Source organism: Aulonocara stuartgranti (assembly GCF_965226115.1).
Source record: "Aulonocara stuartgranti genome assembly, chromosome: 16".
In the NCBI taxonomy this organism is placed as follows: Eukaryota; Metazoa; Chordata; class Actinopteri; order Cichliformes; family Cichlidae; genus Aulonocara; species Aulonocara stuartgranti.
This window is the reverse complement of record NC_138952.1, coordinates 17,183,314-17,198,797: the sequence shown is the minus strand read 5'-3', so window position 1 is coordinate 17,198,797 and position 15,484 is coordinate 17,183,314. Positions and strand designations below refer to the sequence as shown.

Genomic DNA, 15,484 nt, shown 5'->3' with positions numbered 1-15,484 from the left:
ATAGCCTGTTAAAGGTGCAGATATAAAAGAAAAACATTCCTCCATGCTACAGACATTTTATAGAGATACAATTTATTTCTAGAGAAAGATTACGCTCGCATAAGGCAGCCCTCTCATGGTTCTTTTACATCTGCAGGCTTTGAGATTTCCTAAACAAACGACGCTGACTTTAGTTTTAAAATCTATGTGACGCAGCGTGGAAGAGGTGCAGATCAGTGCTCGGTTATACGCTAAATATCAGCTCTGGAGCGAAGCTATATGAATAACGGTGAACGGCACAAGCGTGAAGTCTTTAGTTACATTTTCTTTCCAATATCATTCCTAATAAATATGAAATATCTATCATGATGCAAAATAACTTGGTCACGATTCTTTTTTAAAGGATCTTTATTTACAAATGCATTCATCTCCAGGTGCATCCACAGTACAAAACCAATTTACCTTGATTTAAAAAAAAAAAAAAAAAACTTGTATAACTTCATATTATACTTACCAACACCATGCATTCTGAAATTGCTATTAAATAAGTCAAATCCAGTTTGGAATAAACTATAACTGCGTATTTATTTTCAAAAAATGTAAATCTTCCGCTTTAGAATGACTTTGATGCGACCTTGAGATCACACATATGTGCGTTTTTTGTGACAATACAGAGGTCTACAACAACAACAAAAAAAGATAAACATTTAATTTACAACAGATATTATGCGTTTTGACACCATCAGACTGTTTCACATCCACAAACCTTTTTTCTTTTCTTTTTCTTTTTTTGCGGGCTTCAAACACTTCCTAGCGCCAAATACGCTGCGAAAAGTAGTTTCGCATTACTTCTTTAAACAGATTTACACAAAAAAAAGGTGGATAATTCAGACATTTGATTAAATAACATCAATTAGGGGATGGGCATGCAATCATGAGATATATTTTGCAGTGCTGACTATTGCTAATGTTTTACACATCGTAAACGTGAACTTGACTGTTGCCTTCTACAATAAGGCTGCACTACATGCAAAGGCCGTCATACAAAAGACACAAAAACAAATGGTTCCACATTTCCGTTTAAGCTGGTCTCATATTTGCGCTGGATGAGAAACAAGTGGGCTTATAGACTGATTATCATCCGCCGGCTAAGACCAGTTTGGAAGCTGTGGCCTACGGCGCATTTGGAGAATCTTAAAGCCAAAAGTGACCCAGCATGCGTAAAAATCTACTCAGTCTCAGTCACCAATGCAAATTTATTTTTTGCATTTGTTAGGCTATACTACAAATATGCTGGAACTTTTTGATGAAGGTATAATATATAACGTAACAGAAGCTGCGCATTTAAATTAAACTAAAACAAATGTATTTCCATGACCTTCACCAAAGTGCTTTAGTCGCCCAGACCTAACGACAGACACGACTGTAGACACGAAACCCGGCCCACCAATTCCGTCCACCCACCTTTCCCACCTGTGCAGCTGATAAATGTTGAGATTCATTCATTCGAGAAAAGAAAAAAAAGAACATAGGAAATTATTCCAGTCAGTGACTCCTCCAACACAACTGGAGGAATCAATTTAGCAACATGGAGTGCGGACGCAGAACGTTACATTATTGATGCGATGCTCAGGATCAAGGCCAAAGGTCATCAGTATGCAGAGAAAGCTTGCTCGCGCATCATCAGTCGTTTCTTCTTCATCCTCCGATTCTGAAACCAGATTTTCACCTGCTGGTCGCTAAGGTCAAGTCTGTCTGACAGCTCCTTGCGTTTCTGTCTGTTAATGAACTCGTTCATCATAAATTCATTCTCAAGTTCAGCTAGCTGCAGCTTCGAGTAGGGCTTTCTCTTTTTTCTTGTTTTCACTTGCGACGAGCACCACGGGGCACCTGAAGAGAGTAGAGGCGCAAACAAGATTTAAACTTTAACAGCACCTCCAGCCACAGTTAAATAAGGCGAAGGAAAATAAGTGGTCCCAAATGCGCTGCTTATAGCGTGGCTAAAGTCTTACATATTTTATTAAGATCATAAGAAAAAGGAACCACATCTGCTGCGCTTATGGAAAAAAAGACCTGACATTAGAATGACTCACACATGCAAAGGACTCTACAAGGTTATTATGGGACATTTTAAATAGTATACATGGACCAAAAAAATAAATAAAATCATAGCCACATGTATGCATTCCTGTTGTAATAACCTTATAGGAGATTAGTTATAGCCACAGAACCACACAGTGGCCACACAGAAGCATAGATCATGCCCATATTGTTGCAAATGTGTGGTTTTATAGTAAAATAGCTAGCACTGCTGATAAAATAAGGAATCTGGCCTGAAGAATTATGTAACTACTTAACCTTGAGCAAAAGTCGTCCTGGAGCATGGGTTACTGGATAACGTGTGAATGGGATTCTCCTCCTGTTTGGGGCCGTTCACGTTCAGTGGACCTGCTGTATCCGGATCAAGCTGTGCCGCAGAACCGTGAGACCGGTTGTCCAGAGCTGAGTAACGGACCCCGTGATCCCCGGCGTAAACTTCATCTTGACTGCCAGACTCCTCTGTCTTTTGGCTTGTGTCCTGAAAGCATCGAGGAGACTCCTCCAAATGCGTCTTGACGTGGCCGCTCGAGGAGTTTGTGTTTAAAGACACTGAATTGGACAAAAACGGCGGACAGTAGCCTCCGAAGGCGCGGCTCTGTGGTGGTGCCGCTGGCCCAGACGCGCACGAACTTGAGGAAGTCCACGGGAGCGTGCACACCTCCCTCCTATTGTAAGGGAGCTGATGCAGCCCGGGTATATGGGCTCCATTACCGCGCAAGTTGGAGAAATACAACGACTCAGGGGGAGCAAAATTTAACAGAGAACCAACATAGCCGGGATTTAAAGGATTCCGCTCACACATTTCCATGGAGCTTTCCTCAAACGCTTCTTGCAAGCGTTTTAGCAACTCCTGAAGAATAAAGGGAAGGTAATTGTTGATTTGTTAATACAGTGTCACGTGATATGTAAACTATGTTGTTCCGCCCCCACCCTTGCTTCCAATACAGCAAAGCAAAATACTCCTTGAGGAAATGTTTTGGTATTGGGCGGGTGGGCAATGAAATGGTTCCAACCAACCATTTAATCTTTGCAATTACTCGGAAAAAAAAAACTTAGAAATATGATTTTAGACGATGATTTCAGTGCCACGAGCGGCTGCTGAACAGAACATGAGCACTTGGGATGCCACCGTGAAGCACATATCAAGGATAACAAGTTGATTGTGTGGGCTGACTCATGCAGTAGCATGTGCGCATGGAAGCACTGAAATGCTAGATAGATAGATAGATAGATAGATAGATAGATAGATAGATAGATAGATAGATAGATAGATAGATAGATAGATAGATAGATAGATAGATAGATAGATAGATAGATAGATAGATAGATAGATAGATAGATAGATAGATAGATAGATAGATAGATAGATAGATAGATAACTTTGCGCATAACTTTGCGTTTTGCCTTTCATGTGACACAATGAAAGGCCCAGTAACCCTGACCATAATTCTAACTACCTTTTCACTGAAATTGCACGCAAAAACCTTAAATTGTGCAGACAAGAAGTACGAATTCGTCCTGCCTGGCGTTCTGTATTTATACACAATGCCACTATATCAGGATAAACGGACATAAAGGGGCACATACCTTTAGTGCACGCAGGGCATTGTATTTGATATTTGATTGTAGCCCTGGTTTCCTCGTAATGCCTGCAAAATACCCTTTATTTGCGCTGGTAAAGAGCCAAGGTCTAAGCACAGAAATAAAGTTACGCATGATTGAAAATTCCCACTGACTTTTAGAGAAGTATTTTTGTCTATTATTTTTATTATTTGTATTTATCTGTCTATCTATCTATTTATTTATTTGACAAAACTTGCTCAAGAAACTTGAGGTAGGTAGATCTGAACACACCAGTTAAAGATCACCATAAAGTCACATATGAAATTCACTATAGAATATTGGTGCCTTCATCTCTGTGTAAAATTATGCTACGCTGTAACCCAACTGTGCCAAAATAACACTGAGATTCTTGTAAAATGTTAGTACCTTTACATAAAATGGAAAATACTTCCGTCTGCTATCATTTTGTAGCACATTTGTTCTGGTAATATCAAGTGCTTGGCTAAATTTAGAACAACCTCGGTTTTGTTTGTAGTTTTCCGTATTTATTTATGATCGTACTGTTGGGATATGTGGGAATGTACTGTTGTGGGATACTTCAGCTACACGGTGTAATTGTGCGTTATACCAGCTTTCCTAATACACCCATAATATCTCCATACCATATTATTTTCGAAAGGACGCCTGTAATTCATGGGGAGTATATTGCACTATTTTCTTTGGTATTACTGCATGTTTTATATAAATTATTTGTTTATTTTTTTTCTTGGATACAGTATTCCCCTGTGACGTGAAATTGATTTTTTTTTTTTTAAATGACACTGACGACAGGGAGGATTTTGTGGTTATGAATAAATAAACAAAACATCCCTAAAATGTAAAATAAACATTTAATCATGCTGAACCTGTCGCTGTGATCTTTTTTATTTTCTTTTGTTTCAGGTTTTTTGGATATGTCTGGAAATGTTTAGCATTAAAGCCAAAGCTTCTGAATGTGTTTAATTTGATACAAGATAAAAGACAAAAGCTTTAATAAACCTGTAGTGTTTTGATTATGTGAGATGTTTCGGCTTTAATCCAATAGGTGGCAGCATAACATTATGCATATATAGCCTTTGTATCGTGTCATTATGTCTTTACTCTGACCATTGTAATGTTTTTACTGCGGTAGGAGCTTTGCTTATCTCCAGTAACCATTTGAGTCGTGTTTGGTTTCCTGTGCAAGAAGAAAAAAAAAAGATTATCAGGAAAGGAACCATGAGATAATGTCTCCAGAGTCTACATCGTCATCAGTACCTAGGTATGCTAAATATAACAATCACATGAACTGATGTTTTACAAAGCCGATTTTAAGGGATTAAAATTATATGTGTTAGACTGAAAACAACGTTTTTTCAATTAATTAAAAGTCCAGTGACGCTGTTACATTTATTTCATCCAAAGAGGGAAACGTTATAAAATCAGACGTTTTGGGGGGGAGGGTTTGCAGTTTATACATTTTCTGTTTTACATTTCATAGTTTAAAAACTTTTAAAATATAGACTATGCGAGGTTTTAGATTTAAACTGTCGTAAATAACTTGTTGGCCTATAATCAGTCAAATCTCAAACATATCGCACATTTGATTCGAAGGCATTTTGAACCTTCCTGTCACAATTTAGGCGCTGCAATCGGTTTTTTGCAAAGTGACCTTAATTCTTCTCAAACCTTCATTACAAATTTTCTTCACCCAGCTCAAAACCTGAAAAAATGACATTAGAAATGTCTTTTTCACGACATCTGGCCAAGACGGCTGCGCAAAATGCAACATAAACAGAGTTCTGTAAAAATATTTGAAGTTATCAACGTGGAGTAACGTGGAGCACAGAGGAGATACTTATAGATACTTACAAAACAGGTTCTTTAATTTATATATAACCCCTTCTTTATCGATGTTAGAAATAAAACACACACAGACATCGGCCATCACTTTTTTGCACGACTCATGCGCCATGTGTTTTCAGTATTCAGAGTAACTCACGAGACACTACAATGAAACTTCAGCAAAGAAAAAGTCAAAAAGAAAAATCTGAAAATTGTCGTTTATTACATCATCATTTTAATGTGACTACAACTATTTATATGACTAAAACTAATTGAGAAGAAAATATTAGGATTAGGAACAATTATGTGTGTGCAGATGAACGGTTTTACCTGCGCCCATGAATTGTTCGTGTTTCGTACGAGTGTTGCCCAGAATCTGGTGTTCACAGCTTCTATCGAGGGCAAATGGATAGCAGTCATCAGAAATGCTAGCTTTAATGCTAGAAAATTAATATAATAACGCACATGAAACGTGTGTGAACCTATATTTAGGAAACGTTTTGCTTTATAAAAGTGAGCTTTCGGCTGCAGCCAAGAATCACAAAATTACAGACTCCGACAATTTCAAAATAGAGTTTTAGTGTCATTTACTGTTCTTCGTCCTTCGTGTTTAGGGTGTCAGGAGCCAAACTGAGGATACTCAGTCTAGCTGTTTCCAGTCTGGCTGTTTTCCTTTGAGGGCTATCCGCCGTCTATTGTCCTTGGTAATAAACTTGCTGCTTCCCTCGTTCAAGTTCTCATGGCTGAGAAATGCTACACTGAATTTTCGCAGTTATTTCTAAGTTTTTTTCTGAGTAATTTCGCAGCAATTTAGAGTCATTGGAAGTAAAAATAAATTTTTAAAAATGAATAAACATAAAAATATAGCAAATTTAAGAGACTGTAGACTTACATTCAGCTTAAATTTCCATTATGTAAAATATAAAGCTCCGGTCACCTTAACAGAAATAATAACGTGAGATGTTGCATCGGAGAAAAAGCTGATTATATTCTGAGAAACTGTCGCGTTCATTTGGGAACACTTGACACCCTGGTGCCTTTCAATAGAATTATCTGAAGTAATGGACCTGAACCAAGAGTTCCTTCGAGGATAGTACTCCCACAAATGAGGTTGCTGTTTTTTTTCTGTTTTCTGTATTTTAATGGGGCTACCGAAAAGGATCACTGTCTTTAAAAATTAGGTGTGCTGACTCAAATACATCAGTGGTGTGTATTTTTGGAGCTTGGAGTCACAGTTTCTTCTCAAATATGCTGCGTCACAATTAATTTACTGATGGTGAAAAATCGTTAAAATGCCTCATATGCATTGGGCTATAAAAGCTACCCTATGTTATAAGGACGGTGCTGATGTTGCATTATAACTTTATCTCCAGTGCAGTCATGATTTTGTATAAACGTGCCACGAAAGCACTGCAAAGAAATGACACAGTTAACATTTCAAAAAGTGGTCCCAAAACAAGGGTGGGGATAGTTTCCAGCATACATCACAAAAGTTGTAAGTTTTATGGTGGAAAACAGTTACTACTGTGTTATTTAACATTTAGTTTGCCACATTGTTTAGATTGCAGTCAATTTTCTCACTACTGACAAATTGTTTCTTTTTGTCTTTGGTCTTTTTTGTGTGTGTAGAGTTGATAGATGAGGTGGGGCGTGGTAAAAGTATTGCTTTAATGACATCAGGAAAAGACGAAAATTCTCAACAATTTAGATTAAAAAAAACATATTTACATGATTCCGGTACAGTGTTTCCTTTTAATGGCTTTTAAAAGCATAAATAAAAGTACCGGAAAATGCTCATGTTTTGTATCAACGAAGCAGAGGGTTTAAATGTGAATGTTTCATCATGGCTTTCATCTCTCACTCAAAACGTCCTGTATAATCTTAACCTGGTTGACTAGTTAAAGCAAAATAAATAAATAAATAATAAGCAAGCATCGAAATACTTGCAATAATGCATCATAACTCGACTTGTGGGACAATGTGGCTTTCAAATATGGTCGATTAGGACAACATAATATGCTCCCCTTTGTTATGCAACTGCATTCACAAGATAGCGCCACTAGATGGACCTCTCACTTCAAGAAAGAAGTCTACAAAGTCGTTTTAACAGTGTATATGGATTGTTTTAGCAATATCAGAAGCACTAATGATGGTGTAAGTGGTTCTCTCTTCTGCACATTTTAAAAGGAGGAGGATCATGTGAAACAACTTTATCTATCACTGACCCTGTCTGCAAAACCAGCCCCATGTTATCATACTTCAAGTGTTGAAACAAAAAATAAAGCACTAAGCACAGGACGTTCTTAAAAAGCTGAGAGAATTGCCTACACAAGTGAGTTAACACTCTTTTACAATATCACACTTTAATTCTCTTGATTTTATGAATGACTAATATCACACACAATCCTACACATACATGATGATTTGGTGTCCCACATAGCTCAGTATATTTGTCACTTTGATTATTATTTCAAGTAAGCTCAGCATCTTTGATCATTGATGGAGGTACATTATTTTACAGCCTCGTGTTATTGTTCACCTCTAATATAGGCTATTAGTAATCCTTCAGTTGCCTCGGATTTACTCCCTGGTTATCAAAACAATATCTAGGATTTATTAACTTAATATTCTACTATCACATTTGTATGTTTCACATATTATTTTTTGTGCAAGAGCTTGAGATGCGATGAGGAGAAAACAAGTACCAGTAAATCTTTGCTAGCATTTGTTAACATTTATTCAGTTGTGAGAATTGTTCTTAGCAATACCCTGGGTGCTCGTTTTGTATTCTTCACCTAGACATTGTTTTACCATGGATCAAGATAACTACCTAGACTGTGGTGCCAGGATGGATCAATAATTTTCCAATGCCAAGTGCATTTGCTCAGTCTGAATGTAATGGGAAAATGACTCATTCTTCATCTATTGCACTTCAAACTGCAAATGTGAAATTTTTGTCACTGTGGATCATATTTTAATAACCAACTAACCTTTGTTTTTTATAGGTTTGTTGTGTAATTTTTTTTATTCTTTATGTGTGTGTCATCATGTATTTAACTTTCACTCTTCATTGAATAAATTCCTCTTTAATGCAAAAACAATTAACAGATGTTCGAGGTATAAGAAGATTTTTTAGAAGGTAATGTCCACTGATCAGGGGCCAACTGAAGCCACTTAAGAGCCGCGAAAATGCAGTTCCACTAATGGTCACTAGAGGAATACTGATACACACAAATCTACTGAGGTTAACTGGGAAACTCCCCAAACTTCTCCCATGTTTTATGGTCTGTGGTTCATTATCCAGTTTGAAATCCATCATCTCACAAAGTTGATATTAGAGATTATGGGGAAATATTCAAAGCATGTAAGCTTAATTGGCAGGTGTCTTAGTTAAGAAATGACAGCTTGTCCCATGTCCGTTCCACCAGACTCTTCCTCTCTGCCCACACTTGTATTTTCTGACTTATTAAAACAGACACGTTTTTCTGAAGTTTTAGCACAATGTGAAAATAAATGTTCGGTTTTGTGTTTCTAATGTCTGTTTATCTTTGTATGTTTGTGTGGTGACACCACTGAAGAGTAACTACCACAAAGGTAGTTTTGTGTGCTTGGGCAGGTTTTTATATATCTGTCCATCTCTTTGGAAACAGGTTTCTAATGTGTTAACACTCCAATTGTGCATTGCATACTGTAGCAACATTTGCAGATGTAAAGTTTGAAGACTGATGTTGTACAACTCTTAAGCACCACTGCCACTGTGTGACCCCAGTGCAGGATGGTCACCAGTCCCGAGTCCCTAGTTTATTTGAGTTTAACTGTACATGCATTAAATCTGATCTTATGCTTTTTCTGTGTCTTGTGACTCATCGACACTAAACATGTGAACAATTTATTAGCTGTTAAACTCATTTGTGCTTTTTATTGCTTCACACTCCACAATGCATACTTTGATATAACATTATTGCATCAATGTCATTTCTGTCCACTGTAATAGGCAAAAGAAATGGCACATTTAATCAATGTTTGCTCTCCGGAATAAATAAATAACTTATTCAAGTCAAGCAATATGAACTTTTTTTATTCACCTGATTGCATTTTATCCCATTCTATAAGATGCTGTTTCCTATACTTTTTCCAGATTCCAGAATATCTGTTTTTACCTTACTTTACAGTAAAAAAAAAAAAAAGTTAATTATGTTCACAAATGGAAAATCTTCTTAACAATCACAATGTCTGAAAATTTCTTTCACATAAGAACAAAGGACACCTTTGCTACTATGAAATTGCGAGTAGATATCGTCACACACAATGATAGCAAAATCTTTGATTACACATATTTTCTACCAGACCTCACCTTCACTACCCTAATTATCTATCAATGAAGAGAGAAGTAATCGATCAATACCTGAAGAAACTCTTTGTCCAAACAAGCTATCCCTTGCACATAAAAACACACAGAAATTGTGTGCATGGTGACTCCACATGACAGAGAAACGTAACTGTAAAGTACAAAAAAAGGAGAGAAACAACATATAACCTTTCATCAGCACAACTGCAGCCTTGCTTTCCACCCGGTGATTTGGCTAATACTATGAAAGCTGCAGGTTTATATTTATAGGCTCCAAATGTTCCCAACATATGTACATAGGTAAATTCTGTGTGAAAGAGCTCTGGTTCTCAGTGCAGCTGCACACTTTAAGTCATGAAATGTGATAACTCAACACATGTGCATCTGTGCAATGCATCAACTGCTGAGGAAAACCTTCAGAGTCACCTCAAGTCATCCACATTAAAGCCTTCATGTCCGAGTGTAAATGTAGCAGAAAAGTGAGGGAATGCTTATTCCTCCACACTGTGCATGGATATTAACACTAACTCCTGTCATAAAAGAAGGTAAAGGTGTATAACTTTAAAAAAAGAATTATATATGTAATTGCACTCTCGCAACAAGATGACTGTGACTTAATAAATTTGAACTTCAAAGGAAAATTTAATCAAACAAATCAGTGGCAAGATTTATTTTCTGTCACAGATTTTTTTTATGTACAGAAGAAAAAGATTTGGTCTATTTCTCTGAAATTTGCCAAAATTACAGATTACAAATTACATTTTTATAGTACATAAACTTTTGCACTGTAGGACTAGCTCTCTTTTGTTGGATGGTGCCTGTGGAAGAGTCGCACTGCAGTAGCTGCACATCCAAACCTTTCCTGTCTTCTACATGTCATTTGTATTCATGCACATATTAAGCATATCATTTTTTATGCCCAACCTCCAACCAACACACACACTTAAAAAAAATTCATAAAAAGATCCATCAGCTGCAGAATTAAAGCAGTGCATATGCAAATTATCTAATTATATTACATGTAAATTCCCAAAGCTCTGGGGGAACAATGCATTTCAGTGTCTTATTTCAGTTTAACAATATTTGTATTTTTTTTAAAACATATTGTGTTCCCAGACAGTATAACAAATGCATGTAACTTGCTTTAGATTTGTGTAAATTTAATTAGTTGGTCTTTTACTGCAGGTTGTAAAACATAAAAATAAAATCAACAGCAGTTAAACAGTGGGCTGGGTCCCTGATTAAATGATTATGACTTGTGTGGATAAAACAAACGAAAAAGGGGGTGCTGATGCTGCCATGTTGATACTTAGTCACGCTTTCACTGTTAGTTACTGAAAAATAATAATAATACAACAAAACATGGGTTGGGTGAATGATTTCTTTTTCAAACTGCAACACAATGCAAGTGATACAAATATATTATAGCCCACAGTCAGCTGATTAACTCCATTATATTCTTGATAATACAGAGGACACTGTAAAATAGGAATAAAGCTCTTTCAGTTTCCAGCTGCTTGCAGCTGTTTTATAATACTCTTGTGGTAGGCTCATTACAGTATTGATCTATTAAACCATTGTCATAGACACTAGTATTGGCTGGCCAGACACAAGTCAGGACTTAAACTACAACCAAACATCCATTCAACGTCTCATTTCAATGCAATTAAAATTAAAACCTGCAGGAGGCGCCAGAGGACGCGCATAGGATTATCTGAGGGCGCCTTTATAGTGTTTTCACGTCGACAAACTAGTCCAAGCACGGGTGTTATGTGCTCACATACAGTTAATATGTTAAATACTTTTCTGTAATTGTCTTATGAATACACCCTAACTACCTTTCAACAGAAACGATTGAAACGGACTAAAAACTGGATATAATACTTCAATTAGATAAGACATCCTAAAATGCCAGAAATGGCTGTGTAAGATATGAAATCTGAGTAATTCAGATGAATTTAATGCATAAGTCAATCAAAACGAACGAGGGAAACGTAACGAGAATTAGCTGTAACGAAACGGCTGTTATTACAACAGCGACGTTTCGATCGTCAAATCATAAAAGCTTATATAGACCCAATTTGGCTAAATTAATTTTAAAAGTGGCCTTGTGTTAACGAGCAGCCTTCATACTATGTGTACTGATAACTGTTTGTGTGTGCTGCTGTAAAAAAATAAATAAATAAAATAAATAAATAGAAAATCCAGGCGCGATTATCGCAACGAAATGTGTCGTTCACGATTAAAGAGCTGGGTGCAAGTCCCCCAAAAAACGGAGAAAAACACATACTTCATAAAATAAAATAATAATAAAATAAAACAAATCATCAACGTAACACTATCTGAAGAATAACACTCTTATTCTCACGTCACTGCTTTCCAGCTTAATCTGATTGCACTTCGCATTCTGATTAAGTCGCAAAAATGGCAAAAATATATATATAAAAGAAAAAAGGGGAATAAAAGGAATAAAAAAAGAACAATGATTAGGGAGGGGGAGGGCTGGAAGAGAGGAGGCAAACAATGGAGAATCAAAGCATAATAATATTCCTAAATGAAGAGGGAAATGTTGCCTCGCTCATTTTATTAATCAGACTGTCAATTTCACCCAAGAGGCCAAACCCAAGAGCGATCTACAACAGACTCAGAGATCAACCCAGGGACAAGCACCTCGCTCCTCACTTCTCTCTTCCTCTCCACTTGGATATTATTCGTCTGACCGAAGGCCGCCTCCATCATCAAGTGACAGCCCTCTCCTATTTATTTGCTTATAAACCTGTTACAATAAATGATCATTGGAGCAACGTCAGCCCAGCATTTTAACAACGAACAGCAGCCACTTTTGATGAATGACATTTTGCTGCTGTGGGGAGGATGCACGGCTCATTTTGAGCAGTCGCTCGTCGATTGCGTTTAGATTCTTTCATTTTTGCGTCTTGCTTATAAAAAGGTTTAGAGACAGTTATTTAGACACAGTTGCAGGAGTTGCATGCGGATTTAGCTCCGACACAACTCATTGGTGCTCCAGCCCCCTGGACAAGTGTTGTGTGTGTGTCTGTGTGTGTGTGTGCTTTTTTTTTCTTCTTCTTCGTCGTCGTCGTCTTCCACGGCTTAATGATGGAGAGGATAAGAAAAGAGATGATATTGATGGAGAGAGGTCTCCACAGTCCTGTCGCCGGGAAGAGGCTCGCAGACACGCCTGGAAATTCAGTGCTGGAGGCCCTGGAAAACTCCCAGCACGGCGGACGACTAAGCCCGAGAATAACTTCCGCTTCCCTCCATGGAAATCTTGGGGACATCCCGACGAAAAGCAAATTTGAAATTGACAGTCTTTTCGGTACACACCACGGCAGTGAAAATTCTTCCTCGGCGGAGATTTCCTCGTCAGAAAGCAGGAAGAAAATGAGCCTTTACTCCGAAGTTTCGCAAGAATCAGATATTAACAGTGATGTGGAAGTGGGATGCCCTGCGCATCGCTCCCCGAGCCAGCACAAGGAAAACAATAAAGGTAAGATTTTATTTTCATCAGTTTTTCTCTCGGCAATCATTTTGGACATGAACATTACTATTATTGTTGTTATTGTCGACTATTTATTTTATCCAAGGACAAAAAATTCCAAACCAAAACCCTAAATTATTATTATTATTATTATTATTATTATTATTATTATTATTATTATTATTATTATTTGTTACACAAACGTCTTGTTATTCTACTACACTGTGAAATCCGGTAGGCCCACTCACAAGTAAAGCTGAATTACTATTATTAGTATTAGTATTAATCTTATTATTATTATTACTGCGAAAGTTTTATTTTTTATTTATTTTTTTAATTTTCAGGTTTTTCAGACAGTAGCTCTGGATCTTCCAACACAAGCTCAAACTCCCTCCAGAACATGAACGGTAATTCAACGGTGGGATCAAACAATTCAAATGCCGATCAAGTCAGAAGGTATCGGACTGCTTTCACCAGAGAACAAATCGCAAGACTGGAAAAAGAGTTTTACAGGGAAAATTATGTTTCGAGACCGAGAAGATGTGAGTTAGCGGCGACGCTAAATTTGCCCGAAACTACAATTAAGGTACGTTGCAAAATTAAGCTTGAATAAATATTCCTCTGTGTGTGCGCGCGCGCGTTGTGTGTGACGTGCACGTGTTTTTGTGCATGGAAAGCAATGATGTGACTATTTAAAAGCAAACACATTAATAGCAACAGTGAAAATACTCTGCAGTTTAAAACAGGGGCCGTGTTATCTTTATTCGTGCGCATAAAATGGTGCAGACATTTTTTTAATTTATTTTATCTTGCACACACTCACACAAAATGCGATTTTACTAAACAGCTAAAGATGTGGATAGTGACAAATTTTACGTTATGGATCCAAGTAATTTGTACATTAATCCATTAAAACAAGAATAAGTGCAAAACAATATACCCCCCTTTACTTTAACGGATTGATAATACTGCAATAAGCCGATCATTACTTCGAGAACATTTGCATGAAACATTTGAAATCAGCGCAGGTAACGTGTCTGTCCAGCTCAGCTCTTCAGAGGTCTGAGCTTGAAAACAACATGGCAGCTTCAATATGGGGCTTGTTTTGACTCTGTGTGCAGGTGTGGTTCCAGAACAGGCGGATGAAGGATAAAAGGCAGCGTTTGGCGATGTCCTGGCCCCATCCAGCAGACCCTAGCTTCTACACTTACATGATGACGCACGCGGCAGCTACAGGAAGTCTACCTTACCCTTTCCACTCGCACATGCCTCTACATTACTACCCGCACGTCGGTGTCACGGCAGCAGCAGCGGCCGCCGCCGCCACCGGTGCCGCCTCGTCACCTTTCGCCACTTCCATCCGCCCCCTCGATACCTTCCGAGCGCTCTCCCACCCATACTCACGGCCAGAGCTTCTATGCAGCTTCAGGCACCCGGGACTCTACCAGTCGCCTGCAGGCCTGAATAGCTCGGCCGCTGCATCCGCGGCGGCTGCGGCCGCGGCCGCGGCAGCTGCGGTAAGCGCTCCGTCAGCCACCGGGCCCTGTTCGTGCCTGAGCTGCCACAGCAGCCAGGCGGCAAGCGCATTGGGCTCCAGGAGCGCCAGCGCTGACTTTACCTGCACAGCTTCCGGGCAAAGATCCGAGAGTGGATTTTTGCCGTATTCTGCTGCGGTTCTAAGTAAAACTTCAGTCCCGTCACCAGACCAGCGAGAAGAAACTTCACTTAACAGATAACTGATCACGCAGCCAACGCGACCGTTTCCTATTTTGCTCCAGTCCTACTTTTAGGGGTGGGGTGGGGGTATTAGGCCTACTACTTTAAATGGGGAGTCCCACCTGGGCGATGCATTAGGCGGTATCATAAACACACCGACACTCGAAGATTAAAAGTCTAAAAGTGATTCAACTGGAAGAGACTGTTTTTATTAAAACAAACACTGATACCCAAAACTCTGAAAATTTTGCAGCTAGTAACTTTTTTAAAGGCTTATGGTCGTGTGTTGAACTATTTTTACGGGAGCTACTGGATTAATTTACACATTTGAGGGGAGAAAAAAACATTTTAGCTTTTTTATTTAATAATGTCCCACTGCCTCAATAAATGTATCATATTTATATTTTTTCCCCAAA

General features: G+C 38.2%; 2 protein-coding genes across 2 annotated transcripts; one reads left to right on the top strand and one right to left on the bottom strand.

Annotated features, from left to right (window-relative positions):
* Positions 1 to 484: 484 nt before the first annotated feature.
* On the bottom strand, positions 485 to 2,897 carry hoxd12a (homeobox D12a). Its single transcript, XM_082507144.1, has 2 exons — positions 2,338 to 2,897; positions 485 to 1,869 (listed from the first exon to the last, which is right to left on the bottom strand). The coding sequence occupies exons 1-2, from the start codon at positions 2,885 to 2,887 to the stop codon at positions 1,631 to 1,633; spliced, it is 789 nt and encodes a 262-aa protein (XP_082363270.1). The 5' UTR covers positions 2,888 to 2,897; the 3' UTR covers positions 485 to 1,630.
* Positions 2,898 to 12,932: 10,035 nt separating this feature from the next.
* evx2 (even-skipped homeobox 2) lies at positions 12,933 to 15,088 on the top strand (the record flags this gene model as incomplete). The annotated part of the gene is made up of 3 exons (XM_082508997.1): positions 12,933 to 13,361; positions 13,697 to 13,938; positions 14,474 to 15,088. Exons 1-3 carry the CDS (start codon positions 12,968 to 12,970, stop codon positions 15,086 to 15,088), a joined length of 1,251 nt encoding a protein of 416 aa, XP_082365123.1. The 5' UTR covers positions 12,933 to 12,967.
* Positions 15,089 to 15,484: the final 396 nt, after the last annotated feature.

Excerpts from the sequence above, each read along its gene's own strand:
- hoxd12a (XM_082507144.1), bottom strand. The coding sequence starts at position 2,887 with ATGGAAATGTGTGAGCGGAATCCTTTAAATCCCGGCTATGTTGGTTCT. Across the intron at positions 1,870-2,337 it reads CAGGACGACTTTTGCTCAAG|GTGCCCCGTGGTGCTCGTCG; the intron begins GTTAAGTAGTTA and ends TACTCTCTTCAG.